The sequence below is a fragment of the Falco biarmicus genome, chromosome 4 (genome assembly GCF_023638135.1).
Source record: "Falco biarmicus isolate bFalBia1 chromosome 4, bFalBia1.pri, whole genome shotgun sequence".
NCBI lineage: Eukaryota > Metazoa > Chordata > Aves > Falconiformes > Falconidae > Falco > Falco biarmicus.
In genome coordinates, this window is record NC_079291.1 from 42,493,945 (window position 1) to 42,517,947 (window position 24,003).

A 24,003-nucleotide genomic window follows, 5' to 3' on the forward strand; every position below is an offset into this window, starting at 1 on the left:
GCTTTACAAACTGAAGAATTGCAAGGATTCTGGCAGCACGGATTTTTTTCCAGCTCTGCCTCCTTCACTCCTTTTCCCTCACCGCTAACAGAGGAGTCCCGCCAGGACAACAGAAAAGCCGCTAAAGCCCGGTGGGGACCGGGGCAGCTTTCGGTCCCGCCGTCTTTGGGGATGGGATATCTGTATTTATTTAACAGCAACGATGTGGGGATGCGGGCTAAAAGGGGAGGGGAAAAAAAAAAAAAAAAAAAAAGAGAGACGGTAACGGGTAAAGCACGAAGAACATGAACCTCCTGCGGCATGCGGAGGTTTTCCCTGCTTGGGGCGGCCAGGGAGCGGGACCGCCATCCCCGGGCGCCGCCGCCGAGCCGCGGGTGCGCCGGGCAGGACAGCGGCGGCCGCGGGAAGGCCGCGAGCGGCGGTGGCGGACACTGCCCCGGGGCTGCGAGGAGGCCGCAGGCCTCCCGGCCGCCCCGCCGCCGGGGCGTGCGGCTGCCCCCTCCCCCGGGCCGCGGAGGGCCGGCGGGGAGCCGCGGTACGACCGCGCTTCGCTCCGCGCCGCCTCCGCCGACGGGAACACGGCTCGCCCGGCCGGCGCGGAAACGTGGCGCTCGGCCCCCGCCGGTGCCACGGCCGAGGCCCAGCCCCCGGTGGCTGCCCCCGCCGTCCCCCCCGCCGCCGGGCGGGCCGGGCCGGCTCCGCGCCCCCCGCCGCCGCCCGAGCAGAGGCCATCTTGCGCCTGCGCAGCTCTCCGGCCTCGCGCCCGCGGAACTTCCCCCGCGCGCCGCCAGATTCGAACGGGGCGCGAGGGGGGCGGCGCGCAGGGACCCCCACGGGCGCCCCGCCCCGCACCGTGCCCCTCCGCACCGCACCGCGCCCCCGCGCAGCGCTGCCCGACCGGCCTCCGCTAGCGCGGGCGGCCGCGACGGGATGAGGCGCCCCGCTCCGCCGCGGGGCCGGGAGGAGGCGGGCGCGCCCGGCGGGCAGCACGCCCGGCCGCAGCCGCCCCCCGCCGAGGCGTAGCGGTGCAGCCCCGCTCCGCCCCGCGCCCCCGCCGTCCTGCCCGTAGGGCGCTCCAGCGAGCCCGCACGTCTCGGGGTGTGCGCACCGGGACGGAGGCACCGGGACGTGACTTTCCGGCGTCCCGGGCAAGCTGCCGGGCGCCGCGGTACCGTATCCCCGTCCACCCTGCCGCAGGTAGCCCGCTTCCCCCCGAGGCTGGCCGGCCCCGGCTTTCCCCCAGGGCACGGCGGGGCCCCGGTACGCCCCGACCTCCCCCAGAGAAGGGATGGGGCCGCGGTGGCCATTTGGCGCCTGTATTTTCATGGCACGCAGCTGAATATCGCACCTCGTCTAGAGAGACAAAGGGCTCTATGTTCCCCATCGCCAGGGAAAGGCAGATGCCTTCCCCGCTGCCCGCGCCGGTGGCGGGGGATATTCCCCGGGGAGCGGCCGGGTGACATCTCCCCGGTGGCAGGGAGGCACTTTCCCAACAGCAGGGCCAGCCAGCAGCACACACACACACACCGCGCCCGCCGCGGGCTCCGCGCTGCCGGTGTCTCTCGCACGCCGCATCCCCGGTGGAAGAGGCCGAGGCCGGGAGGCGCCGCCCCGCATCCCGGGGCCTCCGCGGAGCGCAGAGCTCTCGGGCACTCCTGCCAGCCCTGGCATTTCGCACTCTTCCCTCTGGATGTGCTGGGGACGCTCGAGAGGTGCCTCCTCGACGAGGCACTTTCTGATCTGTGAGATAACACCGTGCCAAATACCCTGTCGCTGTCGGAGGCCTCCGAAATGGGCTGATCCTAAAAAAAGGAAAATAAACGAAATAGAAATAAAACCAATCACCAGCACACCCCACAACAGCCTTGCATACACAACCCCAAAAACTTTACATGGGAAACGCAGAAAAAAACCCCCACCAAATCCAAAACAAAACAAAACAAAACAAAACCCAGAGCAACGTGAAAAGAGTGCTGCAAAGGAAGGTGTTGGCGTGGCCAAGGGGCAGAGGTGCTGTGAGAGTGGTGTCCCTGCGAGGCAGCTGTCTCTGCGCGGGGTGCGCAGCCTGCGCACACCCTCCGCGGGGTCCCGGCGCCGGCAGCCCGCGAGGCGCAGCCGGGTGCGCAGGGCCGCGGCTCTGCCCGGCCACTGGGTGCTACGGTGCAGCCGGTCGGGACGTGTCCCACACGCAGGGGTGAGAGTTTGATTTCCAGGAGGGGTGGGCTGGTTGCGGAGGGCGAAGGGCTGCGGCTGGAGCCCCGGGGGACACCGCGCTGCCGCTCCGCGGGCTCGGGCGCTATCCCCGGGCAGGCGGGCGCGCAGGGAGAGCCCCCAGGCACCGAGGAGCCGGCAGCGGGGGGAACCGGCGGAGGCGAGGCAGGCGCTCAGCGCCGAGAGGGATGCCTACAAGCCACGAGCTGCCATTTTGTCTCTTTTAAGTGTGTTGCCTCTCCTCTCTCCTGGAGCGCGGTGCGCAGCGGCGGCAGCGGCGGCTCCCCTTGCCCTGCTCTCCCCGGCCGCCCTCCGGGGAGGCAGCCCGCGGCTGCTCGGAAGTCCCCTCGGGAAAGCGCCCACAGCCCCAGCCTCCCCAGCCCTGGCGTTTTCCTTCCCACCTCCGCACTAGGTGCTCGGGGTTTGCAGGCTGTTCAGCTGATTTGTTGCTAATAGCAACCACACGACAGCGATTTGCAGCCTTTGCTGCTGCCAGTGCCTCTCGTTACACCTTCTTCTGCAGACTGGGATATCGTCGTCTGGCTGCTGCTTGTCCCCACCCCTCTAACCACAGCAGCCAGGAACAATGATGGGGCAGGAGGACGGAGCGGCCGCGGGGCGAGCCGTGGGCTCCGCCGGGTATCGCGCAAATTTGGTCCTTCCAGATCGGGAGCTAAACACTGGCCAGCCCCCCTCCCCTCCCCGACCTTCCCGCCGCAGCCGCGCAGGCTCCGCGTATTTCGCATTGTCTGGCAGCATTGTTGTGAGCTGCCAGCGCCCGCAATCCTACCGGCACGGGGCGGGAGAAGCGCTGCTGGGTTTACATATGTAGATGCGGGCAGCGTTCAGCGCCAGCCCGACGCACACCCTCCCCCGGAGCAACAGACACAAAGGAAGACCTCGTTCCTTTCAAGTCCCCAGAATAAATTAGGCTCTGGCTTTCAGTTTTGGAACGTCCCAAAAAAATATTTTTTTTAATGGCACTGCACAAACGCTGACGGTTCCGCAGGAAACCAGAGGTGTAACCATACGCACGTGGTAAAAGGGACTCAGCCCTGCCAGCTAATATTTCCTGGTCCCATCCTGCAAGTGAACCTGAAATGTTTTTCCCTTATCCAGTTTATTTATCCCTTATATTTTTTCCCCCTGATTTTGCCTAGTGCAATGGCGACGCACCAATCTCCACCAGCCAAATCTGTACCGTTTACATGTTTATGATTACAAATGTCTGCTCAAATGCCAGCGTCGCCCTCCTAGGTGAAGAAAAAGGAGAAGTCCTCCTTCTAGTGCTTTTGAAGTACCTCGACATTTCTTCGCCTTACAGAACTAATTTGCTCTATGGGAAGGTCTCACGGACTAAACTCACCACCGAAAATCCAGAGAGGGGACCCCACAATAGAGTGAGTCGCTGGAGCCCCGAGCCGAAGATCAGGGAAAAAGAGAGGGCACACTCCACTGCTACGGTCCCACTGTCAGAATTTTTGCTAAAACCACGTAATGGTAACGCCTAACTTAAAATTGAAAATTTAATTATTCAGGGACCCAGATACTATATTTCAGTGCAGGCTGTACACGGAGTTGGAGTCCCCTCACTCAGAACACTCTCTTCGAGAGAGCACTTCGGTTCCCTGCGCCCCATTGACTCCCACTAACCTTTCCCCGCTCAACCTCCCCGCCCAAAAAAGTCCCCCGCAAAAGCCCAGCGCTTTCAACTCGGGTCCGCAAGAGCGAGAGGAGGAGTTTGCGCGTTCCTCTTCCCACCAAACGCGCTCAGTCGTGCAAGCACGGGGTTAAAAAAATTATTTCTGTAACCCTGCAAATATCTGCTCAAAGCTTCGAACAATTTGCCAGGCGCGGAGGAGACCCTCCAGAGGCAGATCGGGCGACCCAGCGCCGTGCCGAAAGGCGGGGGGGGGGGGTGGGTTGGCCCGGGGGGCGGCTCTGGCTCCAGCCCTGGTGGCCCGCAGCCCCGGCGGGCTGTCCCGGGGAACGTCCCCGCAGCCCGGTGGGGACGCCGCCACACCACGACGCAGGAAGACCTCATCTTTCAATGAGCGCCACGCAGTTTCACGTCGTGGAGGAGCAGCCACGGCTTGGCCAGCCGCCCCGCCGCGGGGCGTGAGCCGTCGAGGGGCAGCGAGCCCGGCCAGGACCCGCCGCGGCGCCCTTCCAGCTGGGGGGACCGGGCAGCTCCCGGCACGGGGGCTGAGCCACCTGTTGCCTCGCACCTGCGGGGACGGGACCGAGCCGGGAAAGCCCGTGGGAAGCCCCCCCGGCACCCCTCACCCCCTCCAAAAAAACTCCAGAGGCAACTTCGCCCTTCACCGGCTTGGGAAAAATGATGCTTCCCCGCCCCGTTACGGGTGTCTTTCCAAGTGAATCAAGGGCTGAGATCAAAGAACACCCGCCAGAAAGCGAGGGCACGTTATTAATTTGGATAATTGATGCCTATTCCCCTGGTCTCCGGTTTATTTTTTAAGATGACGTGTGCAGTAACGCAGTCGTTACTAACACCACCCGCCTAAGGATACAGGTTTCCTACTAATGAGCACCCCAGCAGCAGGCAGTGAAGTCTCACAACTACGTCATTTCCATAAATGATTTTCCGTCTTCAGTACTTTTGCGAGAACCGGTGACATTTCCGTAGACCGCATTTGCATGGTGTTTATTCCTCATTATTGTTATTAACCATGTGAACAGACTCTCAGTATCAAGCAACGAAATGTAACAGCGAATTTTGGAGGTACTCAGGGTGAGTTTTGTTCTTTCATTTATCCGAACATTAGACTTAATTAGACAGATAAATCAATTTATCTGTAATCGACACATCTGCTTAAAAAAAACCCCCAAACCTCTGGAAGTAATTCATCACCGTTTGTTTATTTTTTTTATTTAACTTAAGAACAGAAATAAGTATAAAGAAATGTGTTTAACAGCTGTTCCCTTCTCAAGTACACATGGTGATAATTTCCCAAAATATTTTCTGTGGCAAACGACCTTCTCACCAATCTGATTTAATTTGTCTCATTTATTTGTAAAGAACAGCACATCGCCTGTTTTGCTTGTTTGCTTAAAAAGATATTTTTTTAGTATTAAATACTCCTGGAAACACGTGGGTCATTTTAAGCTATGATATTGTTTACGGTAGCCCACCTTTTTGGAGCTGTGCAAACCCAGAGATTATTTATTAAATTTAGACGTCTTTCTTACACTTCTAAAAACTTTTAAAATGCGGCTGAAGTAACTTCAGCCTTTCAACTTTAAGGTATGAGACAAAACTTTTCACTATCTATCAATTAATACGTTTGTATAGTGTCAGTCATCTGATTGTGTACATTTGGAGCTTTGCAGAAGAAAATAGAAGCCTATGAAACCCCGAAGCCAATGTGCGATAGAGGGTGACTACAGAAAGGGACGGTTTTTGTTGAATAGTAACTCTGGTTTTCTGCTGTGGATCACAGTTTCACTTAGAGCAGCCTGATCGATAGCAGGGCTAACCAGTAACTTCGTTGACAAATATCCCCCGTCTTGGGAATCGCCCTCGAAAGATACTGGAGGAGATGCAGGCTCTATTTCCATTCAGATCCTGATAACCCTGATTTCATTTCGCAGTCCCACCGTTTGCATTAGTTGCTGTACAGACCTCCAAGGCTGTGTTTACTCATAGATGAAACCATGCCTTGGCTGACCGGTTACGAAGAAAATTATTCGTAAATAGCCCTTACAGCCAGAGACACCAAGATGGGAAAAGTGGAAGGTAGTGCCTAGCTCATGGACTGGAATGATCAGCTGTTGGGAAAAAAAAATTAAAAAATAATGTTATGGTGCACGGGGGTAACTAGTGCCTGTACTTGGCAAAGTCAGCGGGCTTACTGCGCGGGTGCCCGGTGCGCGGCCCCCTGCGCGGCTGGCCCCTGCGCGGAGAGCGCAGGCGCTGCCCCCAGCCGCCGGGCAGCCGCGCGGTGCTGGCAGCTCCCGGCGCTGCGCGGGTGGCTGCGCTCGGGCTTATAATGGACTGCGCGGGTGCACGGAGCCGGCAGAGCCGTCCCTTCCTGCAGGGATGGCGCTCCCCCCGCGGCACGACCCGCGTGGCTCCCGGCGGACACGGTGGCCGTAGCCCACGGGCTCGCTCCTGCGCGCCCGCGCTGGCCGCACCGCCGAGGCTCCCGCGCGCTCCGCGCCCCGGGTGTGCGGGGGCTCCGTGGCCCTGCACGGGGCGAGTTCGTTCCCCGTGCGGCGCGAAAAACCCCGGCGTGGGCCGGCGCGGCGGTGTGAGGCAATCGCGGAGATCCCGAGGAGAAACCGCAGTGGTGGCAAGAAAGAAAGAAAGGGGAAGAAAAAAAAAAAAGAAAAACAATTAAAATCAAAGGACCCCCCCTCCCCGAAGAATAAAGGCGCGGCGGGGTGCGGTGGGGGCAGCTCTGGGAGCGCTGCGGCTGCCCTGATTTTTCTTTTTTCTCCCTTTTTATTTCTCCCCCACCCAGGGAGGGGAGGAGGAGCGAGAGCCGGGCGGGGGGACCCCGGAGGAGCGGCCGGGCGATGCGTGGGACTCAGCCGGGGCGGCGCGGCTCTCACTCTCCCTCGGCGAGTCGCGCAGCAGCGCGGCGGGACAAGGAATCTCCGCTGCAGCGGAGCACCGCGCCTCCCGCCCGCTCCGCGCCGGGGCCCGAGGAGCGGCTGGCTGCGCGGGCGGGGCGGCCGGGGCAGCGGGGAGCCTCGCCCGCCCCGCGAAGCCACCGACCAGCCCCGTAGCGACCCGTCCCGCCGAGGCGCACCGGCGCGGCGGTGTCACCGCTCCCAAATGCGGGGCCGGGCAGGCTCCGGCCCGCCCGCCCCCGCCCCCGCGCTGCGCGGGACGCGGAGGGACGGCAGCGGCGGCCGCGAGGGACGAGCCCCGGGTGCGGCTCGGGCGAGCCCCCGCGCAGAGCCCGGCCCCGTCCCGCAGCCGCCCCCCACCCCGGCGCCGCCGGGAGCAGCAACTCCCTGGCATGGACGGCACCGCGCGCAGCCGCCAGTGTACGCTCCTTTGTAACTCGGTGTCCGTGTGCACCCACAGGCACGTCCCCGCGCCGCTGCGTGTGCCTGTGCCGTAGGTGCGGTACGGGGGCGTGAGCCCTCTCCCCCCAGAGCTACGGGTCGGTACGTCCCGCGCATCTCTATAGGTGCCTGCGCCACACCTGCGCCCAGCACCTATATGTTTAACAGACGTGTACGACATGCCGCCATCCGGGTGCAGCCCGCCCGGGCTGCATCTCGTGCCCGCTTGCACGCACCGCCGGTCGGTGCGGGGCCGGGGGCCGCAGAGCGGCGCGGAGCGGGGCCGGGGGCCGAGCTGGGCCGGGGGCAGCGCGGGGCGGTGCGCGGCGGGAGGGCGCGTGACGTCACAGGCGGCAGTGGCGCGGCCCCGCCCCCCCGCGGCGCGGCTTCCGCCTGGTTGCCAGGGCGACGGGTACACACAGTGCGGCCCTGCGCGGGCGCGCAGCCCGCTGCGCCGCCGCCATGAGCCAGCGGCAGGTCCTGCAAGGTAGGCCGGGGCGGCGGCGGCCGGGGCCGGGGCCGGCGGGGCGGCCGCTGACCCGGTGCCCCGGCGCTGCCGCCCGCAGTTTTCGAGCAGTACCAGCGCGCCCGGACGCAGTTCGCGCAAGCGGTGGCCGAGCTCGCCTCCCGGCCGCAGAACATCGAGACCCTCCAAAACGCAGGTACGCGCTCGCCGCCCTTTCGCCACGGGGGACCCGGCGGCGGGGAAGGGGGAGCGCGGCGGGGGTCGGGGGCCGCGGGGGAGCGCGGCGGTGGCCGGGCCGCGCCGTCCCGGGAGCGCCGGGCTGCCAGGGAGCTTCTCTGCCCGCCCCCACCCCCCCCCCCCCCCCCCGCCCCAGCTTGGCCGCTTAATTCCAAGGACTTTTCTCCCCCGCGGGATCTGGCCCGGTCTCCCGGCCCGCGGTGCGAGGCCGGCCTGGCCGATCTCCTGCGGCGCGGTGGGAAAGTTAATTACGCTCGTCAGCTGCGTGCGGGCTGCCCCGCCTGTGTGCAGGGTTATTTCTGTGTTTGTTTTGAGGCAGATGCCTCTGGCTATGATCTCATAACTTATTTTTATTTCAGGGAAAATTTCTCAGTATAACCCGCTTCTTCATTTACTCCCTCATGCTTCTGACAGAGCTTTATATAAAGTACAGAAAACGGAATTCCCCCTGAAGCCAGCGCTGACTTGCCAAGGAAAGCCTACTTTAGAAGTAACTGGTTTTGTGCTAGCTTTACAGGTTGTTCCTAAATTCTTCGATGCTTTCCACCAGCAGATTTGCGCAGTTTAGGAGGGATTCGCTTTTGTTATATTGCTGTCGTGGGATGTCGTGAACCAAATCGAGCGTTTTTAGAAACAGGAGCTGCGGGAGCACTTCTACCAGCTGTTGTGCTGCTGGCATCTGGCAGACCCACTCCGCTTGGCCAAAGTTCCTGAGCTTAACAGAGGAGAAAGAAGTGCTCAGTAATTGATTACCTGAAAGACAGTTTGAAGAAGTGCTATAAATCAGTAGTTGGTTTACCATATGGTATTTGTGAATTGATTAGGTTTTGGTTTGTCTTGGTTTTGTTTTAAATACTTGTTTCCCAAAGCTAGTAAAGTGGTTGGTCTTTTTTGAGATATGATGGGATCAAGTAAACAAACAAACAAAAAAGGAAAAACAATCATGTAATTACTTCCAGTTTTCTGTATTTGTATCTGTTTATGAAAAGGGTTTTATTGAAAAGTCTTCACTTAAACTCTTGTTAAAGAAACATTTGCTTTGCTTATGGGAGTGACATGCCGACACCAGGCCTTTTGTATTACCTTGCTGTGCCTCTTGGTAAGTTTTTTTTTATCTTTCAGTGAGTTAATGCCGCTGCTTCAGTTCATACCAAATGGACATCTTGGCCATAGGAATAACTTATGTCTTATTTGTAAGAAGAGATCCCTCTGTGTCCGTTTATAGTTCTGGTTTTAGTTGCTCACAAAGAGATCCCATTTAGGTAGGCTTCTTACTGTTTAGTGTTTTTTAAAATGTAGACAGTTTCTATCTCAAGAAAGCAAACAAAGTGCCCAACTAACTTTTAGTTAAATTGTACTTCTTCTTAAAATATTTTTTTGATGTAATCTGGTTGGTAGCTTTACTTCAGAACTGATTTGTTGCTTGTGCAGAAGAAATAATCAATTCACAGGTCTGCAACTTGTCTTCTGCTCACACCAGGTGTGGATCTGAAGGTTAATTTTACAAGCATGAGGCTCTGGGGCAGTAATGTGGAAATGTGCATTTGTGTAGGTTATCAGCCTTCTTGGCTTATTCTGGTACTGAGCTGCTTTTCCATAGGCTTTAGTTTTTCAGATGCTAGAAAAGAGGGGGATGTCTGCAAATAAGGTATTTCTTATTACAATTTGAATGGCTGAGGCCCACAGATGTTTTACCGTCTTCCCTAACCTGTGTCTTTAAAACTAATGGATTAAAATGTTAGCTGTTAGTTTTGACCTTTTTCTGGATGTGCTAGATACAGGTTTTAAAACCTCTTCCTAAGTGAAATGTGATTATGTGGTTTTTAAAACCTCCCATCAAAAAATGTGATTTGGTCCTTTTTTAAAGCACTTACACAAATATTTTGAGGCATATCTGTCTAGCAGATAACTGCCATTCCTTTTATGGTGTTGATCTAGTGATCTCTGGAGCAGTGATTTGGGAAAGAAGGGTGTCTGTCTATACATGTATCTCTGTATAAATCCATATATAAAAGGACTGGGGGCTCGTTTCTTATTCTGGTAAAGAAAGTTAGCTATCCCTTAGGGAAATCACTGTTTTAAGAAGATGTGGGAAGTCTTTGCCTGCTGTCATTTTCCATTAGCTTTAGGAGTCAGGGGCACCTTGCAGGGTTTTTTGCTTGGATCTCAAAGGTTGTCAGGGTTTAGTCTTTTTATGGCTGAAGCAGAAGGCAAGATTACCGTGACTTGAATTTGAACAAAATGGAGCCCTTAAAACGTACTGTAGCATACTCTTCTATTATTTGCCTCAGTTTATATTCCTGGAATATCTGAAATTTAGACTGGCAGCAGTGAAAGATCGGTGCTCAAGGAATAAAGTGTTTGCTCCTGTTTTTAGAAGTCCTTTTGATAAACGCTTAGTATGTTATAGGAAAAATAAATACTGGTTTGAGACCTTGTTCTTTGTGGAGGTGTCTTTGGATACCATGCTAATGTCATGAAAGATGGAAGTGTGTTTAAAAAGTACTTCTTTACTATGCTATAAGCCCTGCTTCTGTGGAATTAAGCCAGGTACAAGCAGTGGTATTGTTGCAAATTAGGAGATGGCAGACTGCAGCATGGAGGGAAGCAAGTGGCCAGGAGCAGAGGTAAGAGTTTTTTATGCTGGTTTGACTGTTGAGAAACCTTAAGGTACCATTGTTGTGGAGACTCCTGTGTATGACCTGTAAGGAAAACTGGTGGGAACTGGCAAACTGGAAGGAGGGCCAGAGACGGCCAACAGGAATCCCACCTTTTCCCAGAGCATTTCTCTTACAAGGCTTCTGTATGTCATCAAGTTCTGGAGCTGCCTTTCCCTCTGAGCAGAAATCGCAAAAGTGGCTTTAACCAGGGAACTAGAATCTGGCCTATTTACTTTGACACACTTACACAGCACTGGCTTTCTTGTGGTCAGGAATGTCTTGGGGATTTAGTGCCTGGGAGCTCAACAGCTTTCTGGTGGCAGGGAAGTACAAGGAGTGATGAGAGAAATCTCTTTGTCAGAACTCATTCCTGTGTGTTCCCTGACTCTGTGGCTGGCTTTGATAAGGTTGTTCCTTATGAATAAATACGACCATGAATAATAACCGCAGGATTTGTCGTTTGAATGTTTAATTAAGGGATACTTGGAAAAAAAAATCTCCTCCAAAACTCCTAAACATTTTTTGTTTAGTAAATATATACTTGGAACAGTGCCAGAAAATTAATTTATCAAATCCTGTTTCTGGAGGACTGCTGAGTAATGGGAGAAGCTGCTTTGATAGTAACAGCTTTAAACATATTCCTTAAAATAAATCTATTCATTTGGCAGCTACAGCTCATGAAGTTTGGTCCTGGAATGCATTAGTGAGCTCCACACCCCCTCATCCTTCCAAAATTTTAAATCCTACAGACTATTTTCAGTTATAATGGCAGATGAACTTGAGCTCTTTCTTTCTTTCTTGCGCTGAGATTTAGGCAGCTTTCTGTCTTTTAGAAAATTTAGGAGAAAATCTGAACTGTTTCCAGTATGTTTCTATGAGCCGTAGTCGCTGAGGGCCTAATTCTTCTTTCTTCATCTGCCTTGTGAAGTGTAGCACTCTGTAAATAAATAGTCCTTTTGAAATGGTGCGGTTTTAAAATTTATTTTCTTAAAGGCATTTACAATTCAGCATTAGTAAATGTATCAGAATAAGACTGTAGTTGCTTCTCAATATTCATTTTTGTATTCTTACAGTATCAATTAAATTTTTATTTATTTGCATTAGAGCTTGTGGTGATGGGTTCACTGCTTTTTTTAATTTGTAAGGTATTTAAGGATATCATTGGGATTAAGAAACAGTTTAGTCTTGCAACTTAGCCTTTGACTTTAAAGCTATTACAAGATCAGGTCTTTAACCGCTTTCTTGGGACTCATCATATTATTAAGCATAATGGCTGTGGAAGTCATAGGGAAAGCTGAGTCTGGAATCTGGAAAAAGAAATTTGAAGCTGTGTGGTCTAGCAGCTTGTGTGATGCCATGGCACTCTGTGTGCTGTGACCCTGCACACCTGGGTTCCCTTCTCATTGCTGCTGGGGTATTTTTGTCATCTTGGGCAGATAAATTCAACTTCTGTTTGTCTGCCTTACCTACTTGTTGCGACGGAGGGAGGACACAGTCACTCAATATGAGTGATCAGCAGACTTCCTTTATTGAACCTTACAGTCACCTTTTATGCCTTTGTTATAATTAGCTCATACATATTACAAAAGTTAAGCTCATTATTGGTTAGTTGCCTAAATACCAAGCCCGCCCCTAGTTTCTCTTCTGTAGTTATCTGTTCCCACCTGCAACATTCTTTTCCCACTGCAATCTTGCTGTTATTGTGTAACTTTTGCTTTACTTCAGATAAGCTGAGAGCCATGTGCATTTTTGTCCAGCCAGCTGGACTATGTCTATGTGACCCTTTTCAGCTAGCCAGTTATCCACACCTACTTGCTGGCCAGGCTGCAGGGTTCCAAGAAAGTTCCAAAATGTCAGTGTAAAAGAAGACCCCTTTCCCAGTGAATCTTTTCCAACTGCCCTCCCACTCCATCAGCCCACAACCCTGATCTCAGTTCATGTTTCCAGTTATACAAGCTGTACTCCAGGGCCATATCCTCTCCTCCTCTTTTACCTCTTGGTATCTTCTGTATCTGTTCCTCACAGTCCATGTTGGCAAGAGGCTCAGTTTGTGGGCAGGGCTTGTCTGTGTCAGACTAGGGCTCTGTCACAGACCCTTGTGGCATGGCAGATTTCCCCCTACTTCATAGTCTGTTTATGCTGGTAAAGGATGATGTCATGAGTGCTGGTCCTTTCCCAGGTCCAGAGCTATTCCACTGGTGACAGGTTCTAAAAGTTGTACTTCCAGATCTTTGGGGTGGTTTTAGAAGTCTTCATTTTTGAGAAAAGGCTGTTCAAATGTTTTCCCCTCATCCAATTACACTGAGGCTTTTTGCTTATGCTTTTCTCCACTTCTCTTTCTAGTTTATGTATTTTAAATGTACCTGTTTTGAATGTGGCAGTTGGACACTTGGCCCTGTGTAAGGAGAATCTGACTCTTGGAAGGGATTTCAGGATGCAGTTCCACATTTAAAATAATACTAAAGAATGTGCTCTGATAGCACAGTGCTTTGTAAAAAGCCTGCTGGGAGCACAGGGTGTGTAGGGAGCATGGCTGCCAAGTCAGCTGTGCAGGAAGAGCTGCTCCCTTAAAGCATCTGCGCTATCTGGACCTTGCAAGTAGATGTGCGTGGACAGACTCCAGTGCCCCCATATAGCCAGTTTCTGTATTTGGGTTTATGCACCATTCCTTGTGAAGGATGCACATTTTTTTGGTTTAAATTATTTTTGAGTTAAAAGCTTTGTTGAGCTTTAGTGGGAGGAGAAGTGGAAGAGAAGTATGCAATGTGGCATGAAAGGCAAAAGCTTATCTTTGGAGCTGTAGTAGATCAAGTGAAGAGAGTGGCTTTCCCCAAGGCTTGATGATGGTGGTGATGGTGCCTGATGAAGGGAAGGAGGAGGCTATGTATTAAGAAAAGTACCAGAGAGATGGCAGAGAAGGAGAAAGTAAATGCAGCTGGAACTGGAGCGCTGGCTTCTTTTTTTTTGTAGCTCATGTTAGCTAAAAGCTCAACTGCTCCAGGATTCCTCCTGGCCTGTTTGGAGGAGATTTGCAAGTAAAATTTCAAAGCCAGAATTGGTTAGGAATTTCAGTCTCATCTGAACAAGTGGCCATTAAAAAGAAGCAGCCTTTTGTGGCTGCCTTGGTTTTGGTGTGTCTGTAAAGGATTGTGTGGCGGTCACTAACTAGCCTTGTGATGGGCATTTTCAGAAACTCAGCCCTCTTGGATCAGGATTAGTTCTGTTCCATTAATGCAGAAACAGGGTCTGGGAAATGATCAGCCAGATCAGCTTTTCAGGAGAAACTTAGCTCCTTGATCCTTCAGAAATCTCCAGTCTCACTGTCAAACTGAATCTGCATTATGTCATACACCATTGCTGTACAAATTATTTGATTACCCAGAGTCTCTGTTACCAAACTGTATTTGGGTTCCCTCTGATATTTAAAGGATTGTAGTTGTGTTATACATGGAACCATTGCAGTGAGGAGTCCTTTCTTGGAGTGAGTACCACATTGTCTCTGGAAGAGGCAGTGTTAAGACAAGCGAGTGTGAAAGTTCTCTGTCACTATTCTTCTGGGAAATTTGTCTCCTACTTGAAACTCGCTGCTTTGCTGCTTCTAGGAAAGGGTAGTTGAAGATAAGTAGTTGTGGTGAGACAGAAATAAATTTGTTACGTTTCCTTCTTAAATCAGCTGAATTTGACATCAGGAGTACTGAAAAGTCAAGGTAATATGATGAATGTTTGAGTGCTAATGTTAGCTCAGTGAATGTTCTTAGCCTAACAGGTAGCATACAAAAATGAGAAGACAACATTATATTTGATGCAAAGCATAAATTAGAAGGACATTTTCAAGATAAGGGTGTGTTCAGAGACAGCATTAGCGTAGAATGACTTTTTTTCCATATTTACGTTTTAAAAAGGAAATAAATTTTATTTTTAAGGAAGGAGAATAGGATATGAGTGGTTATCTTCAGGTGCAGAAATGGAGAGAATTTCAAACGTACAGTGGTGTTTCTCTGGCTTGACTAGTCAGGTTTGACAAGGGTTTTGCAGGGGTGGGAGGAGGGTAGAGGACCCTGTGTTCCAGGTAGTTTTCTCCCAGAAATCAAAATGACCAAATGAAGATTGCTGTCTCCAGAATAGTGACCGTTTGTTTGGCTACAAAAACTTGGAATGAAAAAACTTGGAACCTGCTGCTGCCCTGAGTGGTTTTGTTGTTGGGTTTTTTTGTTGTTGTTTTTTTTTGTTTTGTTTTGGTTTTTTTTCCCCCAGATAGGCAGCAGTCAGCACTTTCTTCCTAAAAGAAAGTACATCAGGCCTGTGCACAACAGCTCCACTTGAGAAGAGTGTGTTAAGGGTGATTCAGCTTCTAAAGTGTGTTATTCTTTGAAACAAATCTGAGTGGGAAACTGAGGATAGAAAGGGGAATCGTTTCTTGCCCAAGTTTAGTCAAGGTTCCATGATGCAAGAGAGATTATTTGGCAGTAATTCTTTGTTACTCTGAGTTGCTGGTGGGAACTCTTCCAAAACAAATCTAGTCCAATGGTCTAAATGCCTTATTTTGTAGTTTACTTTCTGTGTTGCTGCCTTTGAATTAGAGCTAATGAATTTCCTACTTCTGTCACAACAGACTTATTTAGAAGAAGACCAAAGGGTTCTCCTAAAGTTTTCAGGGGCAAGCCACTGCTACTCCTGGCTCTGTATGTCCCTGTTCACATGAGTGAATAGTAGAGGTAAAAGGAAGTTGTTGAAAGGTTCTTACCTATTTTCTTGCTGTAAGATAATGTTAAATACATTTAAATTTAGTTAAAAATGCTGATAGGAATCCTGGCTTGGACCTCTTTGGAGAAGAGAGGTAGACTTTGCTGTAGACAGGATAGTCAAAAGCAAGGAAGGAAGAGATCAAATAGAGGAGCCTGCCAAATACAGCTGTCTCTAGAAGAAAGCTGGGCTGGGCCCAGGAGAGGAAAGCCTCCTTCTGTATCAGGCATCTCATTTCCAGCACTGTTGTCAAAAGTTACAGAAGGAAAGGTGGACGTCTTGGTTTTCCTATAGGTGTTTTAGTGGAGACCATATAATCTCTATGTAACCGTCACTCTCGGAATTAATTGTTTATTTTTTTTAAGTGCTGTAAAGAAAGAAATACTTGGTTTGCTGGAGATGTAAAAATCATGGCAATGGTGAAAACTCCTCAAGCAGTTGGTCTTGCAGATTAGTTAGAGATGATGGATAACATCTTGATGCAGGGAAAGAAAATGGTTTTAGAGAAGGTGGGAAGTAGAGGTACAAGATTTTAATTGTTCAATGCACAGACATAATCTAAGCCTATACACTTCTCTAAATTCTCAGTTAATTTGATGTCAATATAAGGCTTGTACAGCAACAAGAATTGATTTTTCTTTTTCTTGTTCCTTCAAAGCTCTTGTCATGATAATTATTTGTTCACTTCTTTTCTCACACTTGGACATCACTTCGGGGAAAATATAGTCTCCTTGAGGATCAGCACAGTTTCTATTATTTCTAAACCTTTTCCATTCATTCACTGTTGGTTTTTTTTTTCAACCCTGTTGTAGCATCTTGTGTCCTTTCTTCAAACAGTAACTCCCATTTCACTTTTCATCTCTTTCCTTGCCTTCAGTTTCATCAGCTAAAATAATTTGCAGTAGAATATTTTGTGCTGACACTTAAATATCATCACCACACTTTACATGGTTTATACTACCATGAAATTAATGGTATTGGCCATAGGGAGGCATGCTGCTTGGAAGCATTTTCAGGCTCAAGGCTTTTTAGCCTATTCTAAAAGTGAAATCTGTATCAGCTAATCTTGAAAATACAAATGCTATAAATCTTGTATTTGGGACAACTCAAAACATAGGTATAGGTAAACTTCCTTAAATGTGTTTTTATGTTTTGCGGTGTCTAGGTATGTCATGCAGGCCAGAAACACGTCCTGTGGTTTGGATCTAACTTGTGGGTTCCTCCTGGGTAAAGTGATTGTAGTTGATGTAAATTTCATTAGATTTGGAAACCATCACCGGAACTGAACTGTCTGGGACATCGTGGTTGAATGTCCCACCCATCAGGCTCTTGGCTTTTCTAGGGTCAGGACACTGCACACTGAAGTGTTCCTTTTCCTCTTCCTCAACCACTTCTAACAGTCTCTTTAATATCAGTAAAACTAATAAAACTAACTCTACCCTTTATAAAATAATCTTGTTTTCATATTATCTCAAGTTCGGGGCTCCAGTGTAATATCTGTACGCTAAATACAAGCATGTTACTGTAACTGTTCCTGCTTTGCTAAAATACCTTCAGTGTAAGTAGTCAGAATAGTTTGAAGGACCCCTTAGGAATTTCAGCAGCTTTTGACCATGCAACTGATGTTAGAGGGAAGGATGAGAAAATGCACCGTAGAGGGTGCAGGTGACTTACTAGAAGATAGGTCACTGTACATGACATATGGGGTTGGCTCCAACTCACATGTTAGTTTATTTTTAATTTGTCATATAAAGTACTTAGTGCACTTTGATACGAAGCATAACTTGCTAGTGAGACCATACCTGCTATTTGGGAGAGTTTGTGATATGATGTCAATATGATGACCACATTCTGAAGGTAGTGATTTCTGCCAAGTGCTAAATGAATTTGCGTTGATCTTACAGTACTGGAGAATCTAGCTTTTATCTGTTTGTACACAGGAGGCCTCCTTCAGCTCCCACTGGCTTTGACAGAAGTGTGAGCAGGCCCCAGCTTTACTACAGACCTATTTCCATAGGTTCTATATGTGCGTGTTCAGTTAATGCATATTACAGAGCCATTTTTCGTGCTTCTGTACTGCTGTTAGACATCACAGTTTCATTTCACTTTTCTCCCTTTACTGTGTGCCCCCCCTGAGACCTGTTTTGTTTTGACTTGTGAACATCCTGGGAGGCCGTACCTCTTATGACAGTACAGCTTCTGTCTGGAGTATTGACAGTCTCAGAACAAATTCATTAGTGGTCAGCATGGCCTCCATGGTTTTACATCCTGCCTGCCCCCCCCCCCCTTCAGACCCATGTGTAGGTTATTAGGCTATTTTCTTCTTGCTGGGAGCAATTTGGTTTTAATTTAAAATAAATGTTCTCTGTGAGAATTACACTGCTGTTCAAATTTTTTTTTCTTTTCAGAGTGCCCTTCTATACAGAAGTACGCTATGGGTGTAACTTGGCTCCATCCCTGTGGACTGTTCCTTGCTTTAAGGCCCTCAGCTTTTTGTTGTCGTGGTGTGCTAGTTCAACACCTGAGTGTCATCTGCCATTAGGCAGTGATCCCACTGTTGTGGGACTGTTGCACCAAAAGACATTCGTTTAGTGCTTACAACCACACAAGCCCTTGAGAAGGAGGTCTTGCTTTCTTCCACATTCACCCAGCTAAATCTTTATCTTCGTTAGTAAAAAAAAAAAAGTAGTGGAAAGAACTGAGACAGCTGATAAGGAGATTTCTGACTGTAGCTCTGAGTGTTTGGTGTTCAGTTGTAGCACATCGGCATCTTCAGAGGGCATTGCTTTCTGGCTGAGGTATAAAGCTCAGAAGTATTAATTCATGCAGCTGGCTGGTACAGGGGACAGCACTTTTGAAGAATCACAAGACAAGTAATTTTTCCTTCTCAGACCTTACAAATAGTATTTTTTCTATGTAACCATGTGGATCTCCTATCCCTATTGGACAGTCTTATTAAATAGAAGTTCTCTGTATGTTGAAGCTCTTCCTACAGATTGGTCATCTTTGATCATCCTTGTTGCCTTTCACTGAACCTTTTTCAGTTCTGCTCTAGGGGAGGGTATTAAATGTGGGATGGATTTATACAATAGCATAATGATGGTCTCTGCTTTGTGCTCTGTTCCTTTCCAAATAAACCTGAGTGCTCTGTATACCTCTGTAGGTAGAGTTTCTTCTCTGCTGCTGAGCAGTGAGCTGGTATTTCCACACAACTGTCAGCTCTAACAGAGAGATATTTCTCCTGGGTGGTAGTGACCTGTTTGGGGTCCATCACTGTATATGTGAGGTTGGGATTGGTTTCCCTGTATATGCTCCATTTCATTTGTTGTTTTGTTACACAGTCATTCAGCCTCTAGTTTCTTATAGTTTCCCTCACAGGTACTACCTTGGCTAACTTTGAGTTGCCTCACTGTTCATGCTGTTTCAGATCATGGATGATTACTGAATGGCACTGCAGAACTGCACTGTGACCTCCTTCCTTGTATTGCAAGAATGGAAAGTTTACTCCTCCCACTTCCTGTTTTTAGCCAGATGTTTATCCATTTAAGGACTTTCTTAGGCCATAACTTCTAATGGTTCATGTCACAGCTGCTTACTTCACTTATAATGTCATGTATTGTAAGACCACCTTAGAGGATGGTTAATATTCTTTCATGTTTAACTGATACACGGTGGACTCATCAGTGAAGATACATAAATAATAACATGATAAGAAAATCTACAACTTTTCTGTCTGGACTGTAATATATTATGGATATTGGTCCCCAAATCAATCATTGCATATAACAGATGAAATGTACTTCTGTGTAATTCAATGTAGAGGTTCTGCTGGCATGCTGAATGAGTGATGTGCCAATGTCAGCTCACTGGGACCTCCAGATGGAGTAGTTTCCTGTGCATACTTTAACACATGCATTTTATATATGTTTGAATATACCTTATTTTCTCGTGTATACTTTAATATGTTTGCATATAGCTTATTTCTACATGTGACTTTTTTTTAAATTTCAGAAGTGTTCTGTACCTATGAAAAATGGGCAGAAACTTTGCTATGTGTCATCACTGCTATCCAAGTGCCAGCTTAATTTCAGCGGAACACCTGGATTTCCTACAAGTTCTTATTACCTGGAAGAGGGTTTTTATGAATAAAGGCAAAAGTTTAGAAAAAATTCTGCTTACTAAATGGGCTTTTCTCTTCCTGGTATAACTCAGGTGTAATATCTTTGCTGAGACCTCTCTTGCTGGATGTTGTCCCAACTGTTCAACAGACTGCTGCTTTGGCTCTTGGGAGACTTGCCAATTATAACGATGACCTGGCAGAGGCAGTCGTGAAGGGAGACATTCTTCCACAGCTCGTGTGTTCATTGTCTGAGCAGAATGTAAGGCATCATTGTTTTCTTAAGTAATATTTTTCCTTTAAACTATTGCACAGGGAGAGGGAAATATTTCTGTATTAGCTATCTGCTGTTATTCTAATATAGCAATAAATGTACTGAAGTCAGAGGCAACATGCACGTATGTTTGAACCCCTGAGAGATCAGTGTGTACTGTGTGCCTAAGTTTGATATTTTGAAGTCAAGCTTATTTGAAGTCATCTTACCTTTTAGTGCACTATAAGAACTATATTCATGGCACTGTTGTGTTTTCAAAAGGTCCCTCTTTAAAAATGAGACAATTTGAAAGCTGTAGCGGTAATTGACTAGGAGTTGTCGGTAATACCAAACACTTGTAAAATACATATAAAAACCTGAACTTCTATAATTAAATATTTAATATATCCAAACGTAGTCTTCTGGAAGTCTGTAGCATGAGAAATATCAACCTACTGACACAGGAAATTATGCTGAAAGGTTTTCATATTTGTAAAAACCAAACAAGTGTAGTCACAATTGCAATGCAAATAAATCTGGTGGTCTCTTTTTCTCCCTTGCCATTTTTCTTCAGGTTTTGCATATATTCTAGCTTTGATTTTGCAAGTGATTCTAACCTAGATTAACAGAAATACTTTGAAATAAGGTTCCTAATAACTGGAAAGAGTCAGCTGAGACTTATGTGCACTGATATCACAGCTATACTTAGGTTGCAGTTTTGATTTATTAGAATTAGGAAAAGTAGGATTTCAATGGAAATCAATTTGGAAAACTATGTATCTTCATTTTCAGTCATTTGAGGAAAACAAAAATAGTCATTGCATATTTTTTGGTGGATATAAGTCATTGCCTATACAATTAATCTTAAAAAAACCCCAAAAGCTAAAGAAAAACCTTGATGTTGATACTAGTCTATCATGGAAAGAAAGTTAAGGTTTTAGTTAGAAGAGTTTATAACCATTTTGGTTATTTCTATTTTTAAGGGAAGAAGGGGAACAAAACTCTTTATCCTCTATTTTGGGTTGGAAACTACCCCCCTGCTACAACTCAAAGCCCTCACTAAATTAGCTCGAGTACCTTGATTTATGTCTTCCATGTTACTGCCTGTGCTGTCCTTACATAGAGATGGCTGTAATTCAGAATCACTTGGGGCAGCAGCAAGATTAGTGTGAGGTCATGGAAAGCCTACTATGCCTTGGTGACTGAGGGCAAGTGAAGGAAGCTCATTATCCAGTTCATGCAGAGTTTAGCAACGCATGCAGTTTGTTGCTTCCCATAGGCAAAAAAAAGTTTCCATTCCACTCGCTCTTTGTGTATCAACATCTATAAGGATCAGATTCTTTGAGCACAGAGCAAATACTGATTCTGCTGATTTATGGAGAACTGTTACAGGGTCATATCCCAAATCAATGTTTTGTCAATTAAACTGAACAAAATACAGTTTTACAGTGTGTTCTGACTGTGCCCATGAATACAGTTTGTAAATAAATGTGTTTTGAATAATAAAAACAAAGAAGTGGTTTTTTCTTTGCCGGGAGCATAGTTATGTAACGGAAATAACATACCTGTATTTGCACAGACAGACTGGTGTAAACAACTGTAGCTCCATTGAGTTCAGCAAAACTTACGATAACTTACATTAGCTAGGGATTTGACCATTTGTCTGTACTGTTTCCCATAATTTCTGTTTCCTCTAAATGATGTTTAATGCTTTGCTTGTAAATTGTGTTTAATGTACCTGCTTGTAGGCCTTAACTTAGGAAACTGGGTTTTTTTTGGCATTAAGGAATTAGATGAGTACCGGTAAGCTAAGGAGGACCAGGGCATGTGTTTGAGCGCTGGAAGATGACAGTGCTCTTTAATTGTTAACGTGCTCCCTAATATGGTTTTAGCCAATGCCAGCCATCAAACTGTTTGGTAATCCCTGGATGTGGTTTAGGGGATAGCACAAGGCAGGGACAGTTTCCAGTATTATGGATGAGGCCATTGGGCTTTGAGGGCCGAGGAGTTTAGGTGGATGGATGTGGCATGTTGTGTCACTTTCCTTCAGGGTCAGGGCATAGGCCTGGGTCCATTTTGCTTCTGATGGAGCCACTGCAGATACTCTTCTCTTGCTGTGCCTTAGTGCTTTAGATCAGACATTTGGAGGTGTTTGGGCACCTTACAGGATGTACAAAAGTACTCATGTGGTTCTTTGTTTCTCTGGACTTGATCCAAAAGGGATGTGGGCTTTGCATTGTTTAAGTTTTGGGTACCTTGGCAGTAGGAATCTAGCACTGTAAAGTGCTCAGGCTGCCTGTGCAGAGCAGGGGAGAGTCAAATCTTGGAAAGAGATTAAAGCCAACTGGACATGGAGAGAGAGCCCTCTAGAGCTTGTCCATAGGGATGATCTGTCAGGATGATCTACCAGGCTGGAGAGCATACTCTGGGCACGTGGACATAGCAGTAGGTCAATTGTGTCCCAGTGAATCTTGCACTCATTGCTGCACAGTGGCATCACGAGGGAGAGGAACTTTCTCACAATGTGGTTGTCTCTGGCTGGAGTACTTTAAGTGGGCTCTGGATTTTGAAACTGTAAGGCAGGGGAAGAAATTTAATCTTAAGCTTGGACATCGCAATGATAGTTACGAAATTGCAGGAGGAGACTGAAATGTGACTTCTGGGGGCAGGACTAACTGTCCTTGGATTTTGCTTGAACTTATGATAGAGGTGCTGAGGTGCTTAGTCCTGTTGCAAGTGAGCTGTTTCTGGACACTTGGAGGAGTAAAATCGCAGTCTGCCTGGTTGAAACGGAGGGTCATCCAGTGTTGGGTGTTTGGTAGGATGTGTTTTCAGGATCTTAGTTGTGGGCTTAGGCAGTATTTAGGCATTTCAGGATTCAATTCCTAAACGCTTTTGTTGGATCTAATTCTTTATGTCTCAGTTTCCTGTTTGTAAATGTAAATGTTTTCTCATAGCGATGTTGTGAGGGTATATACATTAGAAATTGTGAAACCTTGCAAGTGTCACAATGCATAGAACTACTTTAGGAGCTTGCCCTGCACAACCTGTGTAATCTGGTTAAATATGTTAAGAGCTATTGTTTTTGCAGCTCTTCTTGTTCACTGCTCACTTAGACAGACAGACATATCTAGACTATCATCTTTTACCCATATCCTCTTAGTCCTCTCATTTTTTCTGTTTGTTTATGCACTTACTGCAGGTTTTAGATCGTGAGCTGTCTTAAAGAAGGACTGTAGGTTCATTGTGTGATGTCTGGTGGTCCTCATTTGGAGCTGTATGAGACATTGCTGCTACTAAAGAAGTCTAATTTATGCATGTCTGTATTGTATTATGCTTCAAACTACTTAATGTTAGTGAAAGCTTTTTTTTTTTCTTCTTTCTGATTTGTATAGCGTTTCTACAAGAAAGCAGCTGCATTTGTACTAAGAGCAGTTGCTAAACATTCTCCACAGCTAGCTCAGGCAATAGTTCAGTGTGGAGCACTGGAAATGCTTGTGATTTGCTTGGAAGATTTTGACCCTGGAGTCAAAGAAGCTGCATCTTGGGCGCTTGAGTATGTTGCCCGACACAATTCAGGTAACAGGTTTCACATGTGTTATCTTTTAGCTTAATGCTATGTAAGCGTTATAGTAAATTGCATTATTGTCGTGTTCATAAATATAGCAAGATTCTTTTTCTTCTCTACTGTCATGAAATTTTAAATTGGAATAAGAACCTACTCTAACTATACCAATTCAACAGTGCTGTACCTTTTGTGGGAAACGGGCATATCTGACACCAGCAGCGTTGTTATGAGAGTTGCTCTAAGAGGAGATGCATTGGGCCTGTGGCCAGGAAATGATACTCTGCTTTATTCTCCTTCATGAAGAAATTTCAGAATCTTGATGTATTGTGTAACTGTTCCTGTGGAGCAAAGTTTCTTTTGCTTGACATTAGTTCTTATTTTATATACATAGTAAAATGGAGAAGCCTAGGCAGAACCAAGTTTCATTCAGCTTACAGCATTGCCTGCAAAATAAATGTGCCAAATTCATTGCACTGACTATATTATCATTAGCCAGTAGACCATACTCTGAGTCAGGAATAGATCTAGGAATCCGATATCGAGCAGTTCGCTGCTGTCTCACAAGCAGTTGTATAACTCACTGGCAGTGTCATGTTCCTATTTAAAAGCTGATCCATGTGGTTGATAACTATATAAATAGCTGGAAAAAGAATTCAAGTAAAAGTTTAGAGCAATGAATCAAAAGAACTGAGGGAAGAAACGGCTGTCTGG

At 47.9% G+C, this 24,003-nt stretch overlaps 1 protein-coding gene across 1 annotated transcript in view; it reads left to right on the forward strand.

Moving 5' to 3' along the window:
• The first annotated feature begins 7,636 nt into the window (after positions 1 to 7,636).
• The window catches only part of SPAG6 (sperm associated antigen 6), a 45,200-nt gene continuing 28,833 nt past the window's right edge, over positions 7,637 to 24,003 (forward strand). Inside the window, exons 1-4 of the mRNA XM_056338168.1 lie at positions 7,637 to 7,735; positions 7,815 to 7,910; positions 19,567 to 19,733; positions 23,120 to 23,303. Coding sequence (XP_056194143.1) covers positions 7,711 to 7,735; positions 7,815 to 7,910; positions 19,567 to 19,733; positions 23,120 to 23,303 — 472 coding nt within the window. The 5' untranslated portion in view covers positions 7,637 to 7,710. The remainder of the gene's footprint in view (positions 7,736 to 7,814; positions 7,911 to 19,566; positions 19,734 to 23,119; positions 23,304 to 24,003) is intronic.